At 43.5% G+C, this 15662-nt stretch overlaps 1 protein-coding gene across 1 annotated transcript in view; it reads left to right on the forward strand.

The window, feature by feature from the left end:
• The window catches only part of SCaMC (Short Calcium-binding Mitochondrial Carrier), a 116945-nt gene extending 102707 nt beyond the window's left edge, over window positions 1–14238 (forward strand). Inside the window, exon 10 of the mRNA XM_075878534.1 lies at window positions 13701–14238. Coding sequence (XP_075734649.1) covers window positions 13701–13879 — 179 coding nt within the window. The 3' untranslated portion in view covers window positions 13880–14238. The remainder of the gene's footprint in view (window positions 1–13700) is intronic.
• Window positions 14239–15662: the final 1424 nt, after the last annotated feature.

Consider the following 15662-nt stretch of genomic DNA (forward strand, 5'->3'; position numbering starts at 1 on the left):
GGCTGTGTTGCTCTGTGGCACGGAGGAGCCCTTTTCCCTTAGCGGCATCCTTTAGGTACCTCCATTATGTGTCTGCATTAGAGTCCCCTAAAAGAATGGGCCAGTCCTTGTGCAAAGCCATGGTCATTACTGCAGGCACAAGGTCCTAAAAATGTGCCGCTCGTTGCCTCGTTGTACTGTAGACATTTACGAGAATGCATCTTAGTCTACCTTTTTTGACGGGCCAAATAGTGATGAGTTAGTGCTAAATATTCACCCCCCAAGAATTTCACTAGTACTAATTGCAAGATCCTTTCTTCTGTAAGCTGACCTGCAGGTCACGAAATCGAATCCCGGCTGAGGTGGCTGCATTTTCAATGGAGGCGAAAATGCTGTGGATCTATGTGCTCAGATTTGGGTGCACGTTAAAAAAATCTGGTGGTCAAAATTTCCGGAGTTCTCCACTATGGCGTCTCTCATAATCATGTAGTGGTTTTGGAACATCAAACCCTACATATCAATCAATTAATTATTCAATATTCTGTAAGTTACTACGGAAGTATAGGTTTCGCTGGCATAGCACATATATCCTGGAAGGTTTCACTGTTGTTGTTTTTTTCTATTTTCCTACAGGCATAGGATGTCTGGAGGAACCAGGGCTGACTGTATGAATTGTATGAGTATTGCATGTTCGTTACATTGGGTTCGGCAGTTCCACTGTCACATAGTAAGATTCTCTTGATGTGACATTGTTTGTCCCGTGGTTTGGACATGGTAGGCAACTGTACGAGTGTCTAGGTTTGGTAGCTAGATAAATAGATTTCCTGGTTCCTGTGTGTTAAGTTTGAAAGTACAGAACTTTTTCATTTTTTACAAGTGTGGCACTGCACTGAGATGCCTGTCGCAAGTTGCTCACATTGCAGGTTGCTGCAGTCATTTTATAGTGGAGGTGCAGCATATTTATCATTGTATTTAAACTGGAAGTTAATGTTAGTAATATATAGCCCCGCCACGGTGGTCTAGTGGCTAAGGTACTCGGCTGCTGACCCGCAGGTCGCGGGATCAAATCCTGGCTGTGGCGGCTGCATTTCCGATGGAGGCGGAAATGTTGTAGGCCTGTGTACTCAGATTTGGGTGCACGTTAAAGAACCCCAGGTGGTCAAAATTTCCGGAGCCCTCCACTATGGCGTCTCTCATAATCATATGGTGGTTTTGGGACGTTAAACCCCACAAATCAGTCAAATGTTAGTAATATAAGTGGTATCTACAAATTTATTTATTCAGCTTAGCTCTGCTAGTTGCAGGAATGGCATACTTATATTATCAATCTTCTGCTTCTTTCGAGGTTCGAGAAGCCACAGTTGAGCTGTTAGCAGTGCTCAAGATGGCAAGAATGAATATAAACCCAATAATTATGATAGCCGTGCACTAATTCTTCTCTGAAGCCGTATTCTTGCATCAGTTTTTCTTAAGTGTATTGGAAGACATGTAGATTTACCCGCACTAATCTACATGACTGCTCCACAGTCACTGCTCGCCAACCCCAGCCCATTTAACATAAAGGAAGCCGTGAGCACCCACACACAACATGAAGTGATTCCACTCCTGCACCAACTGCGCTGAAGTGCTCAAATTGAAGGCTTTAGGGCGTCTATGACTAGCGATTGCAACACCGGGAAGTTGAAACGTACCAGCGTGATCTTTTGAGCCATCAGAGCTGCACCAAGAATTATTTTGCTAAATAAACACAGCTGCTGTTGCGCAAGTGAGCTTGACGGCAAAACGCGCTTTCCACAGAGGCTCGTGATATGTAAGACAAGCGGTGGCGATCAAATTGGGCGGCTATTGGTAGGAGGACACTGTATATTCCAGAAACATTGCTGGTAGCTCGTTTGAAGCGTCATACTCTAGTAATTTAAACAATATTCCCTAATAACTATGCTCAGTGTTGCCAAAATGCCTGTCACTTCTGTTTCTGGACATGGTGTAACAAAATCTGGGAAAACTAGCAATAGATATATGGAACAATATTGAACTTGTCATGCTTTGCGTCGTGGTAGACCATGTGAAAGGTGCCAGCGTGTTCATCGAGTAGAGTATTTTACCAATTTCTTCTACCAGCGTATTGGGGTCTTGCAGTAAATACCCGCTCTTGCAGTACTAATCGTTCTTGTAGTCATTCCACTGAGCACAATACATGCACCAAGATTCATTTATTCTTGCTAAATAATTTATCGCCTTATCGAGATGAAAAATTTTCAGTGCCTGTTTGTGGGCACAAAGTTGGGCAGGTACCTAGCAGTGTAGGTGGCTTAGACATGTGATCACAAAGCTTTGCACGCGTCATGCTGAGTATCATCTGCTCTCGCACATATGTGGCACACAAGCACGCACAAAACAAACGGGCCGCTAGCTGTAGCAGTCGCAATGCTTTGCCGGTACGTATGTGGCAGAAGTCTGAAAGCCAGTCACCTCACTACAGATCTGGTGTGATGCCATTAGAACTTTCGTTGCCCTTCCTATAGAGCTACGTCAGTGTTGGACACACTCGCGATGGGCTTCGATTAGGAGAATGAACATTTAGGTACACTTGGGAAGCCACTTAAAAGATATTCTATACGTTTCTCAGAGTCCGACTATTCATGTGGAGAGTGTTTTTGCCTATATAAAGAAAACATGCGTGGTGCTTGTTATGGCCTTGAAATTTGATGGCACCACCCCAATAGGAGTGTTGGCTTGCGCGCAGTTGACACTTTCAGCACGTTCTCGGCACAGCGGTCAATTTAAACTCATCCTATAAATACATGTGCGTTCTCTTCTAGCCTCCTTCTTGGTGTTTAGGCAGCACGTTCCAATGATGAGCTGTGACAGTTGTTCATAAGCACTCGTCCAGTGCGCTTTTTATTTGCCATGCATCCTTTGTGCTTGAGCGGCGCATTGCATGTGTGGGGTTGCTTGCCCTTCTTTGTGTGAAATTCTAATTTCTTGCTATTGCATTAACTGCCACCCTTGCCACGAAACTATTTTTTCACACGCACTTCTGCAAAATGGGACCACAGGGAGTTTGACAGGTTGGCACACCAATCTACCACATTTAAGAGGTCGCGATGTCCATACAAGAGCGCACTGTTCACAAAATTCAAGGATTTTCAAGGATGGCAAGAAATTCCAAGACTTACAAAAGTCTTGAAAATGCATTTTTCAAATTCAAGGGTTTTCAAGCATTTCAAGGACCTGTATGAACCCTGTGTCAGTTCCCCTTTAAAACCGTACTGCAGCTGCTCCGACCAGAAGGTATGCTTTTACTAACGAGATGACATGTTTAAAAAAGCACGCGAAAAATTCAAATTGGGACCCTAGCACTCATGAGCTTGAACGGGCAGAGCCTTTTAGGGGCATTTACCGCAAGAGTAATACCCCCTGCCCAACCATTTCAAGCTTTTGAGTTCTTGGGTCTCAAATTTAAATTGTTTTCACTGTCTCTCTGTTTCCTCTTTTTTTCATTTTTTTCTTCCCATATTTTTAGTAAAATCATGCCGTCTGGTCAAGAATATGCACAGCTGTCAGTAGCAGGCCCATCGCTGATGGCCCTGGCGTCAAAAGCCCCTCTGTGAAGCAGCTACAAACGTTGAATACGCAATAATGTGAGAGCCTTATCAAACACCAAAATTGACTGGCAGCGTCAACAGCAGTGATACAAAAAATTATTGTTGATAACGTCATCATGACATCATGAACTGGGATTTCATTACGTGCCTGTGAAATCTGTGATCATTGCGCCGATCATAGAGGCAGTGTGAAACCAGGTTTTGTGCAGAAATCTTACAATGCCTCTGATGCTAGAGGCAGTGTAAAACGACATTAGGTGGAAGCTTTCAAATGGGGCGGGCAAGGATCAACATGTTGAGTGAGTACAAATATAAAAAAGCTCTCACCTTCGAGTGGTCTAAGATGATTGCATAAGGTACCTTGTGAGTTTTTTGCAGTGTACTGTAGACTAATTGACGTTATGTTGTGCCCAGCAATACAATCGAGAAGAAAAAGAACCTGGCTTTTGTCTTCAAGTCGTGTTAATGAAATGCATAAGATACAGTGTTGCTGTTAAGAAGTGAAGCACTGTTGTAACTCACAGCATTTGTCTACACATCTGCTGATAACCACACAGATATATTCAGAGTATTCTTTCATAAAGTACAATTTCATTGATCCAATCGACACAGGGTTGCCATTGGGTAGATTCACAAAGAAGCCAGCACTCAAGCTACAAATCGCCAAAGTAGTCATGTGATTAAGCCGGCAAGGGCGTCTGCATAAGTAAGCGTTTGGTGTGTAGCGACACCACGGACCCGAGCTAGCGGGGGGTTTCTACTCCCTCCCACGCCTAGCTGTGCATGGCTTTGCCGTGTCCGGGGAGAAGGGGATTTTGGGGGTTGAGCCGACGCCGGGTGAATGGACGTTTAAGGCCCCCCGGCAGATACAACACACCTCTTTGGCCCCGGCTTCACGTAGACGGCACCCCTGGGCTGACCCACCCAGGGGAAATCGGCCGTCGCCTTTTCCTATCTCTCTCTCCCTACATCTTCGTCTTTATCTCTCACTTTTATCTGTCCTGTCATCTTCTCTTTTCCATCTACTTCCAAATTTACTGGCGGCAAGGGTTAACCTTGTGTGGATACCCAGTCTTGGCTATTCCATATTAGGTTATAGCAGCGCTGTACAGCTGGTGTCGACAGTACTTGCCCAGCATCTCCTGCCACATCCCCTTGTTGGGCTCGGTGGTGGGCGACTGGCACGGCTGCCGATTTATATAGTCAATTTATGGCAAATGCTTCCCCCCCCCCCCCCCCTTCCTGATCGCTTCCTGAAAAGGTGGCGCATCGAAAACACTTTCATGCTCAACACACCAAAACCAACCTTCCCAAAGTACCACGTTATTCATAGCCAAAACGAAAAGAAGACAGTACGTACTATTTCACCTTGTGTCGAAAACTCTCACCGAAGCAATAGGTCCAGGCTATAAAGTCACAAAGATGGGAAGTGGCGATCTCCTTTTGGAAGTTCGTGACAAAGCTCAATATGAGAAGCTGTCTAAACTTGCAGCGTTTGGAAAAACCCCTGTTTCCATGGGCCGACACAGGTACATGAACACTGTACGCGGCGTTATTTCTGATGATGACCTTCTTCAACTCTTAGAAAGTGAACTATTAGAAGGCTGGCAAGATCAGAATGTAGTCAAGGTACAGAGCATTATTATACAACGAGACAAAAAAGAAACACCCACCAAACACATAATTGTCACCTTCGGTACTAGTGATTTACCAGAATCAATTGAAACCGGCTACTGTAAGCTCCGTGTGAGACCATATATTCCCAATCCTCGTTGATGTTTCAAGTGTCAACGTTTCGGGCACGGATTGCAGAGTTGCAGAGAGCGAGCCACTTGCGCAGAGTGTGCATCTACTCAACACATATCGGACGACTGCACCTCAGAAGCCACTCATTGTTCGAACTGTGAAGGAAATCACTCTGCCTACTCATGATCCTGCCCCATACGGAAAAAAGAGAAAGAAATAGTAGAACTCAAGGTCAAATTCAATTTGTCATTCCAAGAGGCACGTAAACGTTTTTCACTGCACAACCCCTCGTATCCCTCCTTTGCAGATGTGATGCGCTGGGGCGCCACGCCACATGTTTCTGCACCCGCGAATGTCACACAGAGTGTGGCCGCGGTCGTGCCACCAGCGCCCCCGGCTGGAGCAGCCTGTACTGCTCCGCCACCTGACAAACAGGACCGGCAGACCCCCTTGTCTGCTGAACCTCGTACCACTGCAAGCGCAGTTAGGTCCGAAAGTTCTGTGAATGTGCCTGCCGAGCAGGCACCATCCACCACCTCACAAGAGGTGATGGATACAAGTACGACTCCTCCGGCTCCTCAAATGCCGAAGGATAAGCGCAACTCTTTTGAAGTGCGCCAAGAAAGAAAAAAACCGAATTACAGGGCCCCCAAAAGGCCCTGTAGCCTAAGGCAACACTTTTGTACACACAGCACCACACAACACTAAAATGACACAGGTACTACAGTGGAACGTCAGAGGACTGCTGAGAAACCTCGACGATATCCAGGAGCTCTCACGCAAACATACACCAAAAGTGCTGTGTGGGCAAGAAACACACTTGAAATCAAAACACACTAACTTTCTACGCAATTACGTTATCTTTAGAAAAAAACGGAATGATGCTATTGTGCCATCCTGTGGTGTTGCCATTATAGTCAATCAAGGGATTGCGTGCACACACCTACCACTACAAACATCCCTTGAGGCGGTAGCTGTTCGAGCAGTTCTTTTAAATAAGCTCGTCACCATCTGCTCTCTATACATACCTCCACAACACCGTCTTGAAAAGCATTAGTTCCAGTCCCTCATTGACGTACTTCCAGAACCCTGCCTTGTCCCAGGGGACTTTAATGCACATGGTAGCCTCTGGGGTGACTCTCGCTCAGATGCACGAGGTCGCCTCATTGAACAGTTCCTTTTTTCTTCTGGTGCATGCCTCCTGAATCGGAAAGAGCCAACATATTACAACATCGCTAACAATACGTACTCAACAATAGACCTCAGCATAACATCCCCATCACTCCTGCCTCTACTTAAGTGGGAAGTCATTAATAATCCATATGGTAGTGACCATTTTTCTATTGTTATCAGCACATCAATAACAAATACATGTCCTGCACAGGTCCCCAAATGGCTCATCGCAAAGCGGATTGGGAAAAGTTTCAAAAAATGACTCTATTAACTTGGACTGACATGGCAGCGTTAAGCATAGAGGATGCTGTGTGCTACTTTACAGCTTTCTTGGTTGATGCAGCAACGAAATGTATTCCCCAAACATGTGGACCGTCAGGCAAACCACGAGCTCCATGGTGGAATAATGAGTGCCGTGATGCGCGAAAAAAGCAACACAAGGCATGGAATTTGCTTAGAGACTCGCCGACTGCCGAGAATCTTGTAAACTTAAAGAACGTCAAGTCGCAAGGAAGGAGGATGCGCCGACAGGCGAGAAGGGAAAGTTGGCACAAATTTTTATCAGGCATTAATTCATACGCAGATGAGGCGAGGGTCTGGAACATGGTTCGTAAGGTGGCAGGACGAAAAGCACATTCACTTCCTCTAGTGAACACACAAGGGCAGAGTTTGGAAGACCAAGCTAACACTCTCGGAGCGCACTTTGAACAGGTCTTCAGCTCATCACACTATAGTGAAGCATTCCGAGGATACAAAACCAAAATAAAAAAACAGATTAGAGCGCAAGCCCACAACACATGAGGCATACAATGAACCTTTCTGTTTGGCTGAACTACAAGCCTCACTTACCTGCTGCAATAAATCTACCCCAGTTCCGGACCGTGTGGCATATGAAATGGTAAAACACCTGCCCACTGAAACCCAGGAAGCTCTCCTCTCTCTGTATAATGCGATATGGTCTTCCGGCGAGCTACTCTCAGCCTGGAAGGAAGCTATCGTTATCCCAATTCTAAAACAAGGCAAGGACCCGGCCTCAGTTTCCAGCTACAGGCCAATAGCGTTAACCAGCTGCCTTTTCAAGGTCTTTGAGGAAATGATTAACAGGCGCTTGATGCACTTCCTTGAAATTAATGGCCTACTTGACCCATACCAGTGTGGGTTTCGAGAGGCTCCGTCCACCACTGACCACCTTGTCCATATCAAGGCACAAATTCGTGATGCTTTTGTTCATAAGCAATTTTTTCTTTCTGTGTTCCTCGATATAGAAAAGGCATATGACACTACATGGCGCTTTGGCATATTGCGAGACCTGTCACATTTAGGTGTGCGGGGTAGAATGCTGACAATTATCGAAAGCTACCTGTCCAATTGTAAATTTTGTGTCCGAGTTGGCACTGTCTTATCTCGAGTATTTGTTCAAGAAACAGGAGTGCCACAAGGAGGTTTATTGAGCTGCACACTTTTCATAGTTAAAATGAATTCCTTGCACCTGTCTCTCCCAAGTAATATTTTTTACTGCATATATGTCAATGATGTACAGATTGGTTACAAATTGTGCAACATCTTAATGTGCCAACGTCAAGTTCAACTAGGGTTGAACAAGGTATCTAAATGGGAAAATGAGAATGGTTTTATACTCAAAGCGCAAAAGAGCACTTGATTCTTGTTCTGCAAAAAAGGGGCCTTCATCTTGACCCCGACATTGACCTGCATGGTCAATCTCTGCCAGTGAAGACCGAGCACAAGTTTCTCGGACTAACATTAGACATAGAACTAATCCTCATCCCACACATCAAGTATTTACCAGACAGGTGCTGAAAAACAAAATACTTTGAAAGTGTTGTCATGCACTACGTGGGGCAGTAACAAGAAGTGCCTGATCAATTCATATAAAAGCCTCGTATGCACACGCCTAGATTATGGTATTCTAATCTATCAATCGGCAACACCATCGGCCTTAAAGATTCTTGACCCTGTCCACCTTCTAGCAATTCGCCTCTCTACGGGTGCTTTTCGAACTAGCCTTGTAGAGAGCCTATACGTGGATTTGAATGAATGGTCGCTCCACCTACAAAGATGTTGCCTGTCTTTTTTGTACCTTCCGAAGGTGAAGGCAGACAAGAAACACCCCTCTCATTTCACAAGTAATGATCTGTCTTGTTCTGGCTTCTTCGAAAACCGTCCTTCGTTGCGGCAGCCCTACTCGCTCCGTGTAAGGGGCCTGGCCGAAGAAACAGGTGTGCATCTTCTCGAATACAGTTTGATGGCTCCTGCAGCATATCTGCCACCGTGGCAGTGGCAGCTTATAGACTGTGATATCTCTTTTGTTGAAGTCACAAAGCACGCACGCACCACTTGCACACACACATACATACATACTTCCTAGAACTACAACATAAATACATATACCCTGAGTTCTTTACCGATGCCTCAAAGTCCAAGACATCTGTGTCATATGCAGCGGTAGGCCAATTCTTTTTCGAGGCCGGCGTTCTTCATCCTGATGCAAGCATTTTCACAGGAGAAGCTTACGCAATACTGGCGGTCGTAAAACACATCAAACAGATGAAATTACAAAAGGTGGTAATATAAACAGATTCCATAAGTGTGCTCAAAGCCCTGAAAACTCCAAAAGAACACAAGAACCCCGTGCTGGTGTCGCTTTACTCACTTCTGTGCACACTGTACGCATCAAAACAGCATGTCGTCTGCTGGGTGCCAGGGCACCGTGAGATACAAGGGAACGTTTGGCCGACAAGCTGGCTGCTTCCGCCAACGACACTACTTCCAATGCATCAATACCAATCCCTGCACTTGACTTGTAACCATTTCTAAAACGAAAGCTCGGGGGGTATTGGCAGGGCACATGGGATAGACACACAGGCAATAAACTCCATGCTATTAAGACACAACTAGGTAATTGGCCGCCACTATCAAAATCATGACAAGCAGAAGTAACACTAACAAGGCTTAGAACAGGACATACACACTTCACACATTCATATTTTCTATCTACCGGCAATCCACCATATTGTGAGAGATGTGGAGAACCACTTACGGTTCTCCACATTCTCGTCCAGTGGAATGAGCTAGATGCTCTAAGAAAAAAGCACTTTTTACTGCCCTATCGACAGCAGCTCCCACTACACCCTGTTATGCTCATCGTTAGGGATCCGCTTTTTAAACTGCAATCACTTTTCACGTTTTTAAAAGATCTTCATAGCTTTCACCCCATATTTCGAGGTCATTCGTATCACGACCTCTGTACCGTGGTTGTGGCTGCGGTGACTACATCTCCATCATGGTTTTATCATCATGACATTTTGCCATCCACTTTCACTGCACATATCTCACGCCACTGTCATGATTTTATTACCTCCATGTTCTGACCCGCGTTAGCGCGAGGAATTTTAAGGCCCCTTTACAGCCAGGCATCATATCATTGTTCATATCTCTAGTCTATTGAAATGGCGCTCTTTGGCCATGAATTGGCCCTTGCGCTAATAAAAACCACTCATCATCATCATCATCATCAGCCACGTGATTAAGTTTCAACGCCAGATTTGTAGCCAAATAGAGGAAACAAATGATAATATATAGAGTTGTCATATTCAACAGTAAATAATGTGATTTTGAATAAGTAAGAACGGAATATAACAAGCACAATATTTTCCCCTTTAGCTTGGTCTCCAAGCCACAGGTAAGCAACAACTAAATTAATAAGTTATAACTTAAATGTGCCTGCATACAGTTTTGTCTACAATAGATAGCTTTTGCAAACATTATTTTTTGTGCCAACAACTCAGCAACAACTGCTTTTTCTTGAAGCCATAGACTGAAATTGGCACACAGTGATACCACTCCAGCTTCAAGAATCGAAATTCCATCAAAGATGAGTTGTCTGGCTTCATTTGACACGGTGTGTTTGAGCATTAGAATCTGGCGTCAACAGTGTGCTATGTAGACACGTCTTTCCTTACATTCGGGAGTTCCTCCATCTTTTCAGACAAAGCAATGCCCATTGGTTGCCACCCAGTCCACTGGCACAGGAAGGACATGTGCGCTCATAGGATAGGCCAACACAACAAAAAAAAAAAAAACTTCCAAACAATGCTTATTCTTGGCATTTGGTTGCTGTTTTATCTTCAGATATAAAGTACAAATGGACTGTAAATGCACCAGAATAGAAGTTCAAAAAGGCCAAAAAGTAGCCATGGGACCAACCTGACATTTTTCTTGCCAGACAGGCTTAGAAAGCACCCAATTTTTCATTAAGTAGCCACCAGTGGCAACCCTAAATCAAAATATTTCTGGATATTCATAAGGTTTTATAGTAATTGTTCAAGTGCTTGAATTTAAATGCCACTTGCTTCTCCATGTACTCTATGATGAGAACTTAGCTACTCCGGAGTGCTCCCAGATGCAAATTACCAGCTCCAAAATGTGCCAAGATGAAAACTTTTGCTACGCCAAATATTGCTCCAAATCAGAAGTCCTCAGTTACATTACTGCAATATGGCAACTGACACCGGACCACTTTTGACCTTACCTTTACTTGTGTACAGAGCCGATAAAACCTCACTCTATGCACATTGAAATGAGTGCATCTATGCAGCATTATCATGGGAATGAGCCAACATAGTTTTGCTTACAAGAACGACAATTTGGATGAGTTAGTAGCAGGCGTGTAGCCAGAAATTTTTTCTGGAAAGAGGGCACCACCCTGATTTCGGAAGGGGCACCTCCTTAAAATGGCCATTTTTAGCTCTCCATGCCATGGCGAAAAGAAATTTCGGGTGGGGGGGGGGGGGGGGGACATGTGTTTGGTGTGCCACCTCTGACTATGCCCCTGGTGTGTAGGGATGCACTCTTAAAAAATGTAGCATCGCACCATGATGTTGACATGGCTTTCACTGCGAAAAACAAGGTGGGCACCCTTTGCCCAATACAGTAGAAACAAATGAGCAGTAAGGGAAACAAAAAACAGGCTCGTTGTACCATTAGTTTTATCACTTGCACTAAAAATGTAGTGAATTGCATTCCTTTTGCTTGCAGGCATAACATCAGCCGGACTGGCCATTGTTTGAGCATTAGTCTCTGAAAACATTTCAGTTCTCTGAAAGGATCGCCATATTTTTTATATCCCAATAAATCATCAACAACGCAGTTGTGAACGGTGTTACAAGCTGTCTGAAGTGGTCATAGTAAGGGTTTTTCATTGAAGAGGATGGTATGATGTGTCAGCCAGCTGTAATTGAACGTTCACCCCAATGAGTTAGCTTTTGTTGCTGCAAACATGGCACCTTCGCTCGCCTTGTGACAAATGCGCGATTGTCAACATGCACTATGCAACCGCAACCTTTTAGTTTATATAAACTGAACTGCGTGTTTTTAATTGTATTGCTATACGTTCATTTGGTTTTCATTTTAGTGGTTGATTAAAATGGTGTGCCTTTGCTTTCCTTTAAAAAAATAATAAAATTAGCATTCATCTCGTCTCTTTATTCCTCTCTTGTGTCTTTGTAATTTGTGAGCTACCTGCTCAAGGATTTATAATTCGCTAGTGCACATATCGCCGAATCATGTCCGGTTGGACAGTGGTATATTTACAACTGCAGTTTAGGTCGTCAATAACTAGTGATCCTAATTCATTTACAGTGAACCTGAGTTTTTTTCCAATACTCGTATAGTAGCCTGCATATATGTTATACGGTATGCAGCTGGTCAATTTGAAGGAGCTTTGCGGCGGTTTAGATTTTTGTTCTTCTTTCTTTTGTGATCCTGCACACCACTTTGTATGTTAACTTAGTCTGTTTGTCTGAAATAACACAACTCGGGTACAGAAGACATGTAGTAGTAGACATGTCTATGACAAAAAAGTCTCCTGGTTCTACCGTAAGTTTGTGAGAAACATTACTGTAAGTTTGTGAGAAGCATGGTCATTAATTGCAGCAACATTGTTAAGACTTGCAGTACTTCCACAAGCAGAAATTTAGCATTTGTCTAGTTCTTGCTTGTATAAATTCAATTCCTATCATGCATTTCAACAAACAACTGTATGCCATTTTTCATCTGTTGCAAGACATGAGCCCTAAATAATTCAATTTCATATATTTGAGTACCTGAGTAGAACTATGCTTTTAAACTATGCATCACCTTACACCGCAAGAATATTTATGCACCAACAATACTTTTAGTTCTTCGTTTTTCCCGCGGGCAGTGCGAGAGTGGAATGCTTTACCCAAGACGGTGGTTGTGCAGCCCACTGTCAACAAATTTTATGAACTTGCTGGCCAAGCCGTTCTATCAGCTACATGATAGCGATGCTATCAGGATTGTGCTGATCATTGTCCTCCCTGCCAGTACATTTGTGGTTTAAAAAGGTGGAAGTCGGTACCAACTTTGTATGTTGCGTGCTTACCTTTTTCTTTCTTTTTCGTGTTTTTTTTTCAGTGTGTGCACATGTGACTGAGACATGTGCCTCGTTAATAATGTAGGTCCATAATTGTTATCATTTTATACCATGATTTTTTTGTACCCATACAACTGTATAAGTATGTGAATATAGAATGTTTGTTGACACTTTCCAAACCACTCTTGTAAAAATTCCTGACGGGATTGACAGTATTGTTAAATAAATAAATAAATAAAAAATGATGTTTTACTTCATAAAATCTAAACACACTCTTAGTCTACATAATAAGGGGGAAAAGAAATTAATAGCAGCACTCTTTTTGTGTATGCTTATGGCATTCAAAAGCAAGTGTGGTTAATAGACCGGAACAAGACAGTTGTTCGTTATGGTGTTTACTGACGAGAACAAAGGTGCAACTCAAGAGGCAGCAGGAAAACCTTCATATCAATTGACCTCTGATCAGCTGTAATGTGCTCTTAGTGAGCACTAGTTTATCTTGATTGTCGTATATCTTACATTTGACAAGACTTTGAATTTAATGTTAGTTTCTATATGAGAAAGTGAAGTTTCCAACTTAGGCCCGGTTATATATTTGTTTTCTTTCAGTTTTGTGGGTTTGTTTTCTAGAGCGTCAAATGCTGCGGGGTGATAAGTTTGAGGTGCTTTACTGAACTTTTTTTCGTCTTTAAAAAATTGATCTTTTTCTACATTTACCACAGCAAAAAATATTTCATGCAGGGTAATCGAATTTAGATGTTGATGTGTTTCATGTACTGCAGATGGAAAACACGAGCGAACCTCCATGATTGGACTCATCAAAGGCATCGTCCGCACTGAAGGCTTCAGTGGCCTTTATCGTGGCATCACTCCAAACTTCATGAAAGTGGCTCCTGCAGTCAGCATTAGCTATGTTGTTTATGAACATTCGCGTAGAGCCTTGGGTGTCACCATGACATGAGAACTTGTTTTTTAATTTAGATATATCTCGAAGTAGCTTTTTTTTTTAATAAGTTTTGCTGCCTATTTGCTTAGAACAGAGTTGTCTGTGCTTTGAAGTGCAGCTATCTTACTAGTGGAAAGCATGTGCTGCCTTTCATGCAGGTTTTATTTTATTTGTACATTGTGACTTGTTATCTATTAGTGGCTGTATGCTTTTCTGTAGACCACCCAATTACATTACTCTGTCGCACATAGGGTGGCTTTTGTGGCAATTGAAAATTTCCACTGTGATCATGCATCTGATGCGACCGAGGAGCGGGGCATCAGATGCAAAGAATCCGTTCGAGGCTTCTTGAGGACCGAGAACATACAATTTAATTACATATTTACAGGTGGTCAATAGACTAGGCGTCGAGATGCGCCTTTACACTAGACACGACCGGTTGAAACGAAGGTCAGAGCAAGAGCCCCCATCGCACACGCAACACTCCTTTTATATCCCCCAGTCTGTGCACGTGTTTCTTGTCAAATGCCGGCTGCGTGTCCCAGCGACGCCGATGAGCATTTTGTGCAGTGCACGTGGATGCCTCTTGCATTTCTGCTGGATGCGGACCGTGTTCGGACAGTACGCCGATGAGAGTCTCTTGTAGGTCGTATCCTTGCACTGCCAGTCATAACAGCCCGTCCGCCGCCCGAAGAGGTCACGTAAGGGCTTCAGTGTCACTGCTCCCTGAAGTGGCCGTAGTACGTCTCCTTGGTCGTTGCACTCACTGTCCGCCGCAACTCAGAGCCGCACGCCACACGGGGTCTTACGGTAGGCACACCGACACATTTTGGTGTCGCAGTCACTCACAGCGCACAACACACACTTCATCACAGCAGGTGACATCCACAGCTGCAGAGGCCTGGGCACCACTGCTTGGTTGTTTTCTGGTTGGCCATGGCATGAAGGGATGCACTCAACCTAATACCAAGGCTGAGAACCCCCAACTCTGTCGAGAATCACCAGAGGTCAACTCACTTCAAGACTTCTTTTTCAACTTTTTGCACAACGGAAAGCTACACTGTGGTGGTGACCAGTTAACTTGAAGCTTAAGGGGACATGCTACTCGAAGACACTTTTTTTCAATATTCACCCTAGAGCAATCAAACTTGAGCTGTTTATGGAACTTTTTATGCTGATTTCAAACATATATTTAGTTTTCTTGCAAGTTACACACATTTAGCTCTGCAACATGACAAAGTGAAAACCTTAACCCTTTTGCCCCCCTCTTTTCATCCCTAAACTTTTGTAATTGTTTACCATTCATAATTCATAACGCTTCAAATAAAGCGTTGTGTGCAATTAACTAATTAGGAAGCACATACAAAATATGTAATATGCGTGAAAAATAATAGACGTAAAAAGTCCATATTTCACCTACCCTAGTAAAGGTATACATACAATTGTTTTATTATACAATAAAATATTGAAATTTAAACTAGATAATTTCATTTGCCATACTTTGTAAAAAATTTGGGCAAAATTTCATGCAGATCCGAGCACTAGAAGTGCCCGAAAAAGGAGGGACACATTGGGAAAAATGGCCAAATTTTTGTTTTGAGAACGAGTTTTAAAGTTAAAATTGGGTTTTTATTTATGAAAGATATTATTCAATCAGATGAAATTTGTACACCAAAAAGAACAATCCTTCTTGTAGAGGTCACTGCGACTTGTAGTGGCCACTGCGAAAAAGCCGAGAGGGTTTGTCCCTCTCGGCTTTTTCGAGCCCACTCCTCACAGACATTTCGATCAGACAGGG

Source organism: Rhipicephalus microplus, chromosome X, assembly GCF_043290135.1.
Source record: "Rhipicephalus microplus isolate Deutch F79 chromosome X, USDA_Rmic, whole genome shotgun sequence".
Taxonomy (NCBI): Eukaryota; Metazoa; Arthropoda; class Arachnida; order Ixodida; family Ixodidae; genus Rhipicephalus; species Rhipicephalus microplus.